This window comes from Microtus ochrogaster, chromosome 21 (genome assembly GCF_000317375.1).
Source record: "Microtus ochrogaster isolate Prairie Vole_2 chromosome 21, MicOch1.0, whole genome shotgun sequence".
NCBI classification, from domain to species: Eukaryota; Metazoa; Chordata; class Mammalia; order Rodentia; family Cricetidae; genus Microtus; species Microtus ochrogaster.
This window is the reverse complement of record NC_022022.1, coordinates 13,365,814-13,380,865: the sequence shown is the minus strand read 5'-3', so window position 1 is coordinate 13,380,865 and position 15,052 is coordinate 13,365,814. Positions and strand designations below refer to the sequence as shown.

General features: G+C 44.5%; 2 protein-coding genes across 4 annotated transcripts in view; one reads left to right on the top strand and one right to left on the bottom strand.

The window, feature by feature from the left end:
• Positions 1–12,754, bottom strand: part of Extl2 (exostosin like glycosyltransferase 2) — a 20,906-nt gene extending 8,152 nt beyond the window's left edge. Inside the window, exons 1-3 of one of the 3 annotated variants that reach the window (XM_005357175.3) lie at positions 12,327–12,754; positions 12,095–12,158; positions 9,444–9,518 (exon numbers count right to left, since the gene is read on the bottom strand). In XM_005357175.3, coding sequence (XP_005357232.1) covers positions 9,444–9,448 — 5 coding nt within the window. In that variant the 5' untranslated portion in view covers positions 9,449–9,518; positions 12,095–12,158; positions 12,327–12,754. Of the gene's footprint in view, positions 1–9,443; positions 9,519–11,677; positions 11,825–12,094; positions 12,159–12,326 lie in introns of those variants that run through there. The other 2 variants (XM_005357177.3, XM_005357176.3) reach the window with 2 other exon arrangements.
• Positions 12,755–12,839: 85 nt separating this feature from the next.
• Positions 12,840–15,052, top strand: part of Slc30a7 (solute carrier family 30 member 7) — a 63,452-nt gene continuing 61,239 nt past the window's right edge. The window contains exons 1-2 of the mRNA XM_005357174.3: positions 12,840–13,082; positions 13,300–13,401. Of these exons, the coding sequence (XP_005357231.1) occupies positions 13,003–13,082; positions 13,300–13,401 (182 nt within the window). The 5' untranslated portion in view covers positions 12,840–13,002. The remainder of the gene's footprint in view (positions 13,083–13,299; positions 13,402–15,052) is intronic.

The window sequence follows — 15,052 nt, the reverse complement described above, 5'->3', positions numbered from 1 at the left end:
GGGTTTCTCTGTGGTTTTGGAGCCTGTCCTGGAACTCCCTTTGTAGACCAGGCTGGTCTCGAACTCACAGAGATCCGCCTGCCTCTGCCTCCCTAGTGCTGGGATTACAGGCGTGCGCCACCACCGCCCGGCCCTTAAGATTATCTTAAGATAAACCAGCTACAATCTAGAGAAGATGGTCACATCTGCCTCACCCTGTAAATACACCCTTTGCTGACCCATACTTCAGGAGGTCTGGCTGGTACTTCCATTGCCACACTTCCATGCCAATTCCCCAATAAATTCCGGATCTGTCTGTCTTTCCCCCTTGGCCTCATAGCACCCTGGGGCCAGTCCTCACACCTAGGACCTACTGTACAAGTAAGTACAAAAGCCAGTATTGGGGAAAATAGATTGCCAAAAAAAAAAAAAAAAAAAAAACCCAAAAAAACCTCACTAATGAAGAGACGATATTAAAAAAAAAATCAACTAGGAATTTCTGGTCAACATTCTAAAAGTACCTTTAGGTCAACAAAACAAATTTCTTAAGATCAGAAAGAATAAGAGGGTCTGGGAGAGACAGCTCCATGGGGGAAGTGCTTGCCATGCAAGGATCTGAGTTTGATCCTTAGCACTGCTGTGAAAAGCTGGGTGTGGTAGCAAGGCCTGTAATCCCAGCACAGCAGAGACAGAGGCAGGTGGATTCTTGGTATTTACTGGCCAGTCAGTGGACCTTAGTGTCCATGTCCCAGTGAGAGACCCTGTTTCAAATAATCAAGGTGACTGGAGCCTGAGGATCATTACACCAGAAGCTGACTTCTACCCTTCCCATATATATGTGAACACACACACACACACACACACACACACACACACACACACACACACACACACAAACTACATCCCTTACACACAGAGAAAGAAAGAATATGGAATCATTATTACCTGTCTATTTGTTTTGAGACAAGAACTTGGGACAAAGCTCTGGCTGGCCTTGGATTATATAGCACAGGCTAATCTCAAACTTGTGTATTAGGCCCGATGACTTTGATCCATCCTCTACTTCCTTTTTATTCCTAGTGAAACAATCTCTCTTCCTAGATTGCACAGTAAACGGGCACTCTGATAAAAGATGAAGAAGCTCTTAGGACTTCTCACTGGAAACCAACTATAGCTAAGGCATGGATCAGTCCCAAGCACGACTCTACTCTTCTTAATAGAAAACTGTCTTTATGTACCACGCTCTGTTTCCTTCCACCTTCTTGGAAAGGTGTAGCAGTAGTGTGTGCACACAGAGCACACATAAGGTCTTCATTTCACAGCCATGGTTGAACTCGGGCAGCTGCAGCTAGGCCATTATCCCACCAACAACCCCTTAGACCAGGCTAAGCCATCTTTCCTTCTGCACAGAGGACATCTTGGAGGAGTATTGCGTTAAAATCATCACCACGCACCCATGATCTTGCTTCATGGCCTGAAGTTTGCTTTATAACGGCAGAGAGATTTCTCTAGTTCAAGGCCAGAGAAGAAACACATAGGTTAGTTTTCACACCCTGCATTTAAGCTTCTGAGGATGCAGATTGGGGCACACATACATTCCCTGATGGGACAGTGTCCTGACTCAAGTGCCGCTTAACTGTTTCTTATCTGAGGCAGGGTCTCTGTCTTCGCAGTGCAGGCTGACCCTGCAGGCACAGTCCTCCTGCCTCAGTCTCTGGAGTGCCTGGGTTACAGGAATGCACCATCATGTCCACCTTGGGAAGGGCTTGTTCACAAGCCACAAAGCCTCTCACATTTCCAGTCCGGACTTGAAATGCAGTGTTCCTTAGCCAGACAGATTTCTGGCACGTTTTCAAGGGCATTTGGTCTTGGACTATTTTCTGTAGTTTGTTCTATCAAGAAAAGCGATTTTGTGCTTCTGCCTCTATCGTGGCCTCACTCTGAGGCACGAATACAATTAGTAACCTCAGCTTTCATGTAATTATTTTTCAAGAACAGTAATCTAAGGCTTTGGAGCACAGCGTTTTCATTCCATGTGTTCTCTTCCTAAAAACACAGACTGCCAAGACGGTCAACCAAAGGTTAGATGCAGGAATTAGTAATCTTGATTCCAAAGGCTCGAAAATCCTTTCGGCACTGAATTTAAAAACAGGTCTCCTAAAACACATGCTCAGCTCTGCGTGGTTAGTTAAAAACACTCGGGGAAGCAAGGTTTTGCCAACTGCATTAAAGAACACCAGATCAAGAGCTTTGGACTGCTCTATGGAGCTCGGCAGACTCGACATATTCTAAACCTTGGAAATGTTTCCACCCACTCACTACCCAGCAGTCTAATTTGGAAAAAGTAATGGAGATTCATTACTGTCGATAATTGCAAACTTTTGACAATATTAAACACCTTCCGGGGCGACAGCTTCCCGTTTGCTTACACCCCGAAAGCGGCGCTTATTCCCTGTGCCATCACACAAGTTTTCCTTCCAAACACCTCCTAAGCCTCAACTTGACTTGTATCAGACAGGTTTCAGGAGAGCTGAATAATTTATGTCTTTAGCGATAGATCATAAATATTTCATTTGGCATTTATTAAATAATGTACCTCAATTAAATTATGCAAATTCCTTAACTTGCCTGGAAGAGAAAAAGAGAAAGGACTTTCCAAGGGGCTGTACAAGGCGCACACTCCTTTAGCATGGCTGAGGGTTAGCGCTCTATTGTAGGCTTGTTGCAAACAACCCTGATACACTTTGGATAGCTCAAGTCTTGATAGTTTCTTTTGTTTTGTTTTCTAAAGACAGAACCAATCATCTAACACACAGCTCTGAATGGGGCATCAAAGAGCACACCAGCAAGAGGTGAAGAAATAAGAAGTAAAAAAAAAAAGCTGGGTACCCTGCTTTTAACGCCAACTTTTCTCCTTTATTTTGCTGTTTTAAAATCGTGTCTGTGCTTATTTACTGACACCCTGTCTCACTCTGAAGGGGAAGGGGATCTCACAGCTTCTTTCCCCGTCTTTTGAGAAAGTCTCTCTGTGTAGCCCTGGTTGATCGGAACTCGGTATGCATACCAGAATAGGCTTGAATTATGAGCTCCACCTGCCTCTGCCTCCCTAGTGCGGAGACTATACCCAGCTGACAGCTCTTAGTCTATTTTCTCTTGCCCCCACAACCACACTAGTTGAAAGATACTAATAAGCAACGCAAATATCAACAGAACACAGCAAAGGTCCTTCTTGTCTCCGTGTCTCCAAATTAAAAAAAAAAAATCAAGGTTCTCCCAGTGATTATTTCAACTTGCAGTTGGGTTCATTTCTTAGTTCTGCATGGGTAAAGAACACATCCATCCTTTTGGTTATTTTGATAAACTGCTATTCTACTACAGAAGTTTTTCAACCATAGATGGTTGTACCATTCAAGGATAGCTGGCCAAGTCTGGAGACATTTTGGGTTGTCACAACTGAAGGGGAGATACTATGGCTATCTAGAGGGTAGATGTCAGTACTGTGGAACACATCACAATGAGCAGGACGGCACCCACAGCACAGTATTATGGAGCCTGTTGTGCTCAAAGCACCAAGGTGGAGAAGCTTTGCTCTGCTTTTCAGTTGCCTAGTAAGATCCACTTAAACATAGACAGAAAGACTACCAGAGAATCCACTGCTGTTTGTTATGCTCGAACAAGGGATAAAGCTGCCAAAGACGTCCCAATATTTGCTCGCCTCCCTGAAAAGACAAGTAATCCTCGGATAGAAGGATCTCAAACGCCCACTTCTTCTCTCTATAGATCAGCAGTTGGAGGTCTGGGGAGGGACACTTGCAATCTTGCAGCTGTACTGGCCTATGCAGCAGCAGCAGCAGGAGAACCAAGGCAAGCTTTTCTGGCTAGCCCAGCCCACGACTGTCCACTGTGGCACGGCTGTTCCTAAAACACCTGACAAGTAATGTAAAAATTAGTTCTTTGAATAAGAACATTTTTATAGTTTCAACGAGATGTCACCTTCCATTAATCACATCCTTTCCCAGCTCCAGAAAACCACAAATTTACTTTTTGTCTCAATGAATTTGCCTATTCTAGACATTTCTATGAATGCAACTATACAATATATAACTTTTATACCTTTTTTTTGTTGTTGTTTGTTTTGAGACAGGGCTTCTCTGTAGCTTTGGAGCCTGTCCTGGAACTAGATCTTGTAGACCAGGTTGGCCTCGAACTCACCGAGATCTGCCTGCCTCTGCCTCCCAAGTGCTGGGATTAAAGGCGTGCGCCACCACCGCCCGGTTGGCTTTTATATCTTATTCCTTTTACGTAGCAAAAACATTTTCAAACTTCATACACAGATTTAAGCATCTCTTTTTGGCATGCACGTGTACATGAGGTGTGTGTGTGTGTGTGTGTGTGTGCATATTGACTTGGAATGTGGGTGGGCACACGTGTGTGTGGAAGCTACAGGCTGGCATTGCTTATCTTCCTCAATCACTATCCACTTTATTAACTTTAGTAGCGGCAAGGTCTCTGCTGACCCAAGAACTTGCAGATTCGGCTAGTCCAGCTAGTCAGCTTGCCCCACAGACTCGATCTCTGCCTCTGGAGGGAGCACGGGGACTAGGGGGCCTGCCACGCCTGCCTGGCACTTACGCCAGTTCTGGGGATTGTCACATTTGCACTGCGAGCACGGAATGTACTGCCTTGTCCTTCTCAGGCCTCCCCCCATTCTATTTTCGCTCCCAGATAATGTTCTAGTATACAGACAGTTCGCATTTTGCTTATCTGCTCATCAACGGCTGCGTACTTCGGTTGTTTCCATATTTGGGCTATTATCAATATTGCTGCAATGAACATTTGTGAGCAAATGTTTATGCAGACATTTGCCATCGCTTCTCTTGGGCAAACGCTGAGCTGTGGAACTGCTGACTTAGGACGTGAGGAAAGTTTACATTTCTGAGGGAAGTGGTTTTTGGGAGACGATTGTTGGAAATATTTTAGATGTGGACATAGGATAAAGTAAGAGAGCAAATGATACACAGCAAATGAACTGTGAGTTACACATACGTGTATGCCTTTAAATGGAAAGGGAAATCGGAATTTCCCAAGACGCGCTACCTACTCACAGTCCCCAGAAGCAGTACTGCTGAATTCTTTTCTTGGGGCTACTTGCTTCAGCCTGAAAGAGCCACCATTATGCAGAGAGAAGCTGTAAACAAATATGTCAGAGTAGAACAGGAACAAAAAATGTCCTCTGGCTCATCAGGTAGAAACACAGCGAGCGGCTTGGCACCAGACAACGCGGATCTGCCGCTTTCATCTTGATGCCACAGATGGTAGAAGAATGATAACTATTCTGCCATTTCGCTGCGCGATCTGCCCGATACGGCACAGACTGTTTCTCTTTGGGCTCATTCTTCAGGATATGTACTTGCATAAAAACTGATGATTATAGACGACAGATGCTCAGAGAAAGGCCTTCATCTGCCAGATGAGAAAACCCTCCCAAGGTGAAACGCATAGGTCATTTCAGAACGTGGGGCTTCCCTCTACAGACCTGCGAGATGAGCAGGAGGACACAGCCGCCGACTGCCTAGCGCTTCTGGCCAGGTGTACTGCGTGCAAATGGCACTGTTCAAACTGAGGCAAAGGGGCTGGTGACATACAGCAAGCCCATCTGTCTCCTGTCTTAGCCATGTACTTACACTTCCTTCTGCCAATCCGAACAAACTGAGCCCCATCAAATCTTTCAAGTATCACCGGCACTCTGCAACTTTCCCTCCCTGCCCTCCACCCCATGTGCTCCTCAGGCATGGAGACAGATCTCAGTTCCCGGTGTTACAGCTGCACCTCCAGCACCTTCTCCGCAGTGGATGTATCTCTTTCATTACATTGAGTTATTTTGTGTGGGGAGAGGCTCCTGTCACACAGGCATGGGGAGGTGAGAACTGAACCTGGGTCCTCTGGAAGAGCAGTCAGTGCTCTTCACTGATGTGGAATGTCTCTCTGTAGGTGGTGATTATGTTTTATTATCATTGGTTAATATAGAAGCTGATTTGGCCAATAGTCAGGTGGAATATGCCCGGTGGGAAATCCAATCAGATTTTTCTCCTTGTGGAGAAAAAGGGTGGAGTGGAAGAGACTCCAGCAGCTGCAGGAGTAAGGTATGAGGTAATAATCCACGAGACTTTTGATAAAATACGTGTATAATAGAAAATAGATACATAATAGAGTAATAGAAATGGGTTCATTTAAGGTGTAAGAGCTACTTAATAATAAGTCTAAGCTAATAGGCCAAACACTTTGGAATTAATATTAAGCCTCAGAGTAGTTACTCTAAAAGGACTTGGGACTGGGGTGGGGACAGAAAAAGCCTCCATTTACATTTCACCACTGAGCCATCTCTCCAAGCCCAGGTTGGATTTTTGTTCATATTCATAAATCCATTCTTGTCACTGTTACTTCAGAAATGTCACACTGCCCTTCATTCATTCTGTCAGTTCTGGCCTCTCACTTTCTCCCAAAGAGCTCACCAGATTCTTGACTTCTGTTACTTGTTTTGCAAGACTAAACATATCAAAAAATACTTAAAGTTACTCTGTGTTAATCATAAGCTTCAAAAGGCAGGAAAAAATACACACACAGACACACACAAAAGATACAGATAAAAGTGTCATAGATGTTTCTTGCGATCTTGCCATGTGTGTGAACAGTCCATCATACAGCTACATGAATGGTCATCAGCTAAGTCATGAACTCTTAGGGCTAAAGCAACCCATCTTTTCCAGTAACAGTATACTACACAGACATATAGACACACACGATCATTGATAACCACCGAAAACCGTGTCCTTTAGAAGGCCTAGCTCTGTCTTTACTGTATTTCTGGAGCTATAGTTCTGAAACAGAATCCCTAAAATATTATTTCTTAAAGCTCCATATATATACTATCACATTTGACTAGGTAAGTGCTACAGTACCAGGTCACTCCCCAGGGCATACCGTGAGAAAAATCATTTCTGCACTGATTACGTCACAGTCAAGCCCTCTGCTGCAGGCAGCCAGGGTGAGTGAGCTACTTCGGTACCGTTAAATCAAGTTAGAGGGAACAACACTGGCAGCATTCAAAGCAGGGTATCAATCACTACACACCAGTGTCTCTATTGCCCGTCCCGATCTCCCTTGCCAGTCTATACCAAAAGCCGGTCATCAGTCTTGGGCTTTCAGCTCCTCCTTCTTCCCTTTCCTGCTCAGAACATCATGTTCTCAGCACAGCTCCAGGGAGTCACTATCAATAACCAGAACTTATCATCATCCATTTACAGGGAAATAAAACATAAATATGTATAAATTGCTTTTAATGCACAGCCTGCCTCCCTCGACCCAGCCATTTATCACGGAGGCACACAGTGAGGTCCTCTCAACCTCCAAAGTGCACAGGTGTGAATTATCATAGATAAAATCTTTAATCGTTTCTCTTGGAATTGTCAGTTAATTACCGATGATTATGATGATAATGCCGTGTTGGAAGATGACCAATCCAACGGAAGCCTACTAGAAGAGGATCAAGAGTGCTCTTATTCCTAAGAGGAACACTGCGGACTCTATAAGGATCCAAGGCATCAATGGACACTATAATCTAGAAATCTAGAAATAGAAAAGTGGTTTTAGCCCAGCAGAGTCTAATGCAAAATTCGTTTGAGAACTGGGTCAGAAAAGATGTCAAGTCCATCTGCAAATCGATTGTTTTCGCCATTTCAGGACACAGGCGCTTTTCATTTGAACCTCTACCTGTTTTAGTAAATGGAAGATTGGGGAGGTGGGGAGCAACACTGTCAGGTCACAAATCCCTGGACTCTTTCCCTTCTAGTGGAAACTGGTTTCCAGCAGCCTCCAAAGCTGCTTCCTGAGGAGAAACAGATTCATGCATATGAATTATGACTTAGAAGCATTTTCAGATACTAAGCACCAGTTCACGTCAGCTTTCTCACTTGAGTGGAGGAAGGCTAGTCACACAACCAATGGCGCTCTGTCCTCTCAACAAATATTTATAGGTTCTTACCACGTGCCCAGCATGGTGGGAAAGAGGGCAGACATAGCTTATCTTACCCTCAGTTAGTCATAGCAATGGAAGTTGCCAGAACTTTCCTCCCTTGACATTATACAACAGTCCCAAGTGAGAGCATTTTTAATTCTTGGAAAGAGAAAAAGAAGATAGGCACACGTATGGGACCGAATAGGAGAAGTGTTTGCTGAACCACAGACAGAGTGGTGGGCCAGAATCAAACTCCGGACTCACCTGAGCAACTCTGTACTCTCTCCATGTTTTGCAGGGATGCTATTTTCAGCTTTAGTCCAGGCTACAAGAGTATTTCACATATAGAGGTAATGGAGCTTGCGGTGTAGGCTCAGTACATGCTTAGAATATATAAAGCCATAGGCTCAATCCTCAGATTAAATTGATTAAAAAAGAAGACACTACACTTGGTCTTTGCCAAAAGGCTGAGTTGTTCAATCTCAGAAAGGCCTCCATATACCACAAAAAGGAACCTTCAAGTATTGATTTTATCCCAGAATCTGGATTAGGATTTTAGTGGATTCACCCTGAAAGAGGCCTTGTGGTATTTTCTAGTAGGTCCTGGTTCCGGCTAGAATTTTCTTTTTGAGACTCTCTATACAGTCAAAACTGGCATTAAATTCACAGTCCTTGTGGCCTAGCCTCCCCAGGGCTGGGGCAGCGTCCATACCTGCCAGGACTTTTATTTTCAAGAAAATAAAACTACCAATGCAAAAAATTTGAACTAAGCCGGGTACAGTGACATATGCCTTACTCCAAGCACTTGGAGGCAGAGTCAAAGGCAGCCAGATCTCTGTGCGTTAAGAGGCCAACTTAGTATACATAGTGAGCAGGTTCTTGGCTAGTCAGGGCTAGCGAGTGAAACCCCGTGGCAACAAAACAAAAACCTAAAGGAAAAAATATAGACAAAAATAGCTGTATTTCATTATTGTCATATTTATAATAGCTCTAAAAAAAAAAAGAAAGAAAGAAAAGAAAAAGTCACCCAAGTGTCCATGGATGAATAGAGAATAGATCTATTTGGGAAGCGTGAGATATATAGATACACAACAGACTTTTTATTCAGCCTCAAAAAGGAAGTTAAACTATGTAAAACAAAGACTCAAACAAAAAGGACAACTATTGCATGATTTCCCTTAACATGATATATTTAGTCAAACTCATAGAAACAGGATGTAGACTCGGATTGCCCAGGGCTGGGAGCAGGTAGAAAAGGTTAGTTTTTGCTTGTTTGTTTGTTTTTATTTTTTTAATGGGTATAAAGTTTCGATTTTATAAGATGAAAGTTTTGGAGATCAGTTATATACCAATATAAAAATATTTAAGACTCCAGAGAGGCAAATGATATATTTTACTGTATGTATTTTTCCATGTATTTTTTTTTTAAGCAACAGAATCTGTTACTTACCTCATTGTGTAACTAATTTTTTACAGCAGCATCCCTTATGGCTTCAGTGCTCGACAGGAACAGTCTTCCTTGGTGCTATTAAAAGATATCAAAGAATTTTATGTGATGCTTCAAGTGACTTTTAAATTAAAAATTGCTCTTCTATGTCCTAAAAATTACATTTGGGGGACAAGGAAGATAAGTGTTTTCCTGCTGGTTGATGCTAACAGCTGTGGCTCTTCTGTATTTAGACCTCTTTGGCGGGTCCAGAAACAGAAGACACAGGAATCATCCCAACTCCTGAACATCGACACACTCGGAACCCAAGCAAACACATCGTGAAGTGAATCCAAGGGCCATGTCTATCATTTGCATCACTATTCAACTCCTAGACTTCCATGTGCCATTACTCCTAGCTACTGCTGTAATGCCTTTTGTTCGGCAGCAGTTCACAGGACATTAATCTGCAGTATCTCATAAACCACAGGTCTGAAACAGGGTTGCAGATAAATGCCAGCCCGGATTACTGAGGTTGACAGATGGCATCCTTCTCACGCTTGCTGTCTGCCATTGGGAAGGACCTGGAACAAGAGGAGTTTCCGTCCTTTAATCCTCTCTGCTTGTATTTTTTCAATTTTCAACCACATGTCTGAACAGCTGGGTTTCTAGGCCCCGGCCCCCCCATATAGCATGCACAATTAATCAAAAACAACTAATTGATGATGTAAACCAATATTTAAAGGTTCACAGTAGGAACACGTTGATTAATGTAAGAACATTTATTACTGTGTCTATTTTATGGTCTTCCCTAGTCATTTGAACTTGTAATGCGTGAAGGAATAAAGAATTATGACTAGGGATTTCCCAAGTACCTCATCTGATTGGAGACTTGCTAAACACTGACCACCAAAATAGAGCTGAGAAATCAAAAACATTTTCCTCCCAATTCATCTTTTTCTTTTTTTATGCTAAAAATGATTGCAGAGGTAAAAGGAATGGGTTAGCATACAGAGAAAGGCTCCCTGAGTGATAGCTGTCTCTCTTCACTCCTCCCAACTCATTTCCCGTGTATAACTTACACACCATGCAGCCCTAAAACACGGGACTCTTTACATCAGCTTGTCCTCTCTGGAAAACTGTTTCAGGCAATGAACTTTGCCTTTATAGCCCCAATCGCCATCACAGAGTGTGACACAGACTAGATACTCATCAAATGGATTACTGAATGAGAGAGTCAAATTTTGACACAACGTACACAGGGAAACATGTACAGGACAGATATTATTTTGAGATAAAAGAAAGAAAGAAAGAAAGAAAGAAAGAAAGAAAGCATAGTGGAAACAATTTCTACCCCTAGAACTTTTCCTGATTTAAACAGTGTCCCTCTCTGAGCTTTATATTGCAAACAAAAATTCCTTTAATGCTGAATTGGCCACTGGCCATTATGCTATCCAGGGCTTAAGGATTTGAAATAGCACTGCTACTTTTAGAAAGGAGAAGATCCCCAAGAGAGCATCTATCTTAAATCTTGAAGGGAGGGAGCTAAATCTAGGAGTCTCTAGTAACTGATAGAGCTGAAATTAATTTTCTTTCTTGTATTTCAAAACTATTCAGTAATGGGTAATGTGGGTTTCTCCCTAAGCCAGCTAAGCAATTGCAGATCTACAGTAGTACAAGACGGAATACAAAATTTATTTCCAAATGCAGAATAAAAAACTCATAGGCTCAACTTGCAGCTGACCTTGAGGTGAAGGCTGGAAATCAGTTGCTGAAATTTGATTATTTCTATGTATCCCCACTAACATACTGAAATAAAGCGGCCTTGAAAGGAAAAAAATAGGTTGCAATGGAAATATTTAGTCTTAAACTACTTACTTACTCTGCATCCAGTTAGGGCTTCCCCAGCAATGCAGTAAAGCAGGATTCAAAGACTACTCTAAACACAAAAGTGTCTTTTAAAAACTAAATGCTACTAATTGAAAATATTCACTTAAAATTAAATAATCAAATATAACCCAAGAAAAGCAAAGACAAAAATGGTCTTCCCAGAACTTAATATGTAGAATTAAGCCATTTTTTTTACCAGCAGATTTTAAGGGTTTACATTTTTTAAAAAATTACAAGATACATTTTCAAAAATCAAATTACAGAATAAATCCCTCCTACACATAAAGTTCCAAGAACGAAGGCAAAACAGTCATAGATCCCAAATGGAAAAATAAAATCAACGAAAGAGGATTTTACAGACGCCTCACCTCCAGTGCAGAGGATTGCAGTGGGGCCAGCAGGATTATTTCCAGCTTGGTTCGCACAAAACGGAAGGGGAGTCTCCTTTGCTTGTCTCTTTCCCACCCCCTCTCCTAAACCAAGCTTCCAACCTCTTCCCCAGTCCAGTTGATAACCTAGGAAACGCACCGCCCGCAAAGTGAGCGCCCAGAGCAGGGGACAGTCCCCGAGTGGCCATCCCTCCCTCCCTCCCTTTGGGTGACGCTCCACTTCCTGTTAGGCAAATAGACATTCCCAAGAAGCTCGGTTCTGTAGTTTCCAAGCCACCTCCCAAAGCCAAACCCTCTTTCTCGGTTTCCATTCCTAGGGAACAACTTTTAATTTTCACGTGGCCAGCTAACCTTGTCTAAACAATCCCCCAGAAAGATTCTGGAGTGTGTCCTTACCTAGCCCAGGCCCGGAAGGCTCATCCACAGCGTCCCTCATCCAGCCGGCTTGTGACTGCACCTCCTGAAATGGATCACAGTGACAGCTACTGTCCCGGGGTGACCGGGATGCTAATGGGACGAGTTTGCGCTTGTCATCAGGGCTGCAACCAACTGAGGTTGCCCGGGAGGGACAAACAACATGAAGCCACAGCCTCCATGTACCTATTCCTAAAAGACTTCTTTACAATACCTTTAAGTGTTTCTTTTGCAAGGCTCCCAACGATTTCGTCCAGCGTGGCGGTTTCCGCGGGTGGAGTGCACTCCCTCAGCGTTGACCTCGCGAAGCCATTGTCGCGCATCCTGCGCCGCGGCGGCGCAGCACGTGGCTGCCTGGGTCCCTCAGCGGTGCTGCCTCAAGCACAGCGGGGAGTTGAGGTCCTCAGGGGGTTAACGCAGAAGGGGCAGGCGCGGGCTGCACTGCATCCGGGAACGCTGGTGGTGGGCGATCTGGGTGGGTGACAGCAGGCCCTGAACCCAGCCAGCCACGTCTGCAGAGCCGCAGCTGAGGACTTCCTTTGTGAGATTGGGAGATAGGACCCCAGGTTCAGCTGGAGGATCCCCGGAGCCTTGCAGCCCGGGCTTTCTGCAGCCCTCCCAGAGCCCCGCCTCCTCCCTCCGTAAGCCCCGCCCCCGCCCGAGCCCCCACCCCGCCTCCCGCTTTCCCGTCCCAGGACGCGTTGCGCGGCCCGGGCCGGAAGTCCTCGAGTTCCCGGGTGTGTGTCTGTGTCTGTGTCTCGGGGCGGTACGCCGCCGCGATCAAGCACCTAGAGGGTCCGCGTCTGAAGCGTCACCGCTGTCACTGCCGCCACCATACCGGATCACTTCTGTAGAGGGACGGAGGCCCGGCCCTTCGCCGGGTGGAGAAGATGTTGCCCCTGTCCATCAAGGATGATGACTACAAACCACCCAAATTCAATCTGTTTGGCAAGATCTCAGGCTGGTTTAGGTGCGGGGTGCCGTGTCTGCTGGGAGGGGGCTACCCGGCTGGAGGAGATAAAGCCAGGAGCTGAGGATGGGTGTGAGGTCCAGGGTGGGAGCGTCACCCTCCTGCTGTGGTGGAAAGGAGCATGTGGACTGGGTGGGTCTTGAAAGGGGGAGTCGACTTCAGGGTCCCGGCACCCCCTTGGCTCCTGCCTGCTTCTAATCACCTGTATCGTGCTCAGGGCCATCCTGTCGGACAAGACATCCCGGAACCTGTTTTTCTTCCTGTGCCTGAACCTCTCTTTCGCTTTTGTGGAACTACTCTACGGCATCTGGAGCAACTGGTAACCAAAGGGGAAGATGATTGGGGCGGAAAGAGAGGGTTAGGGAAACTAGCCACTATTTGCTTAGTGCCACGTAGCTCTGTACAGGTAGGTTCAGGTCTTACCTTGGCCGCTATCACTTCTGCTGAGTTGCTGTCTCATATCAACTCGTAAGGGATGCTTTTCTAAGATCAGGGCCCATAAGGTACAGTCTCTTACTTGATTTCCTGCAACTCCATCAGACAGGACTGACAGGCCCCCGCCTCTTTTTTTTTTTAGATAAAATAAATCTCTTTTCTAACTTGCCTTAGCTTTGCCTCAGGAAAACTGGGAGGATCTTGTTAGCTAACCTCCCAGTGGGTGTGGCTTTTATTTTTTGGATCTTACCCTTCAGATTCTGAGAGGGTGGATCTGAGCGACCCTGTTTAATTAATGATTATCTTTGAATGGCTTTTGAAGAGGTTTGTGAAGAGACCTTTGGCAAAGCATATGCCATTCTCTTTTACGGTGAAGTTTTTCTCATTATTTTTCCTTTTATCTTTACTGCAGTAGAAAATCCTATACAGTTTTCTGAAAGTGCCTCTGGTTTTGACAGTTTTTGGTGTCACTTTTGGGTTTATTGTTTGTTTGTTTCTGTCTTCTGTTGTCATGATTTGGGTAGAGGAGCGTCCAGTGTGAGTGAGGAAGTAAAGTCTTTAGTATTTAAGTATTAGGTATGGGATAACTTCTGGGCCTGTCAGCACACTTCTCAAGGGTGCTAACTCCACCTCTAGACTTTATTCCCTTTTAAGAATCCGTCAAGAGAGGGGCTCTCCTGGAGGATCATAGTTTAGTTTTCAATGGCATGTCTGGAGGCTCACAAGTGCCTGTAACTCCAACTTCAAGGAACCTTACTCCTTCTGGACCCCACAGGCACCCACACACATGTGGCAGACACACACACACACACAGACAAAAATTTTTTTAAAAATGTTGAAGAATCTAATAAAGAATGAGAGGTATAAATCTCCCAGAATCTTCGAAGGCAGGTTATATGGGCTCTTTGATTATCCTGTGCCGTTTATGGTTTGTTTTTTTGTTACTTCTATTAAACTAACTTGATCTCTGCCTTTTAAAATACATTTTCAGAGAGAAAAAGATGGTAGTCTTTGGTCTCTCGCTCTGTTGAGTTTGAACAAAAGTTAATCCAATCTCCAGGTGTTGTGACATCTCTGGTGCCTACCTTTGATCATTTGTTGGGATTTTGGTATGGCTTAGTGGTATAGTTCTTGCCTGCCATGTGCTAGACCCAGGATTCAGGCCCAGGACTACCACACACAGACACACACAGACCCACAGACACACAGATCCACACACACACACACACACACACACACACACACACACACTCAGGAGGATGTCTGTGAGTTTGAGGCCACTTTTGGCTACATAGTTCCTGGACAGCCAGAACTAAGAGTGTTGTAATAAGAGCGCCGGGGCTGAGTCCCAGGCGCCCGGCCGCCCACATGGCTAGCTTAGCTTATGCCCAGAAATAATTACACGGAAACTGTATTCTTTTAATCACTGCCTGACCCATTAATTCCAGCCTCTTATTGGCTAGCTCTTACATATTGATCTAACCCATTTCTATTATTCTATGTAGTCCACAAGCTGGCTTACCAAGAATGATCTT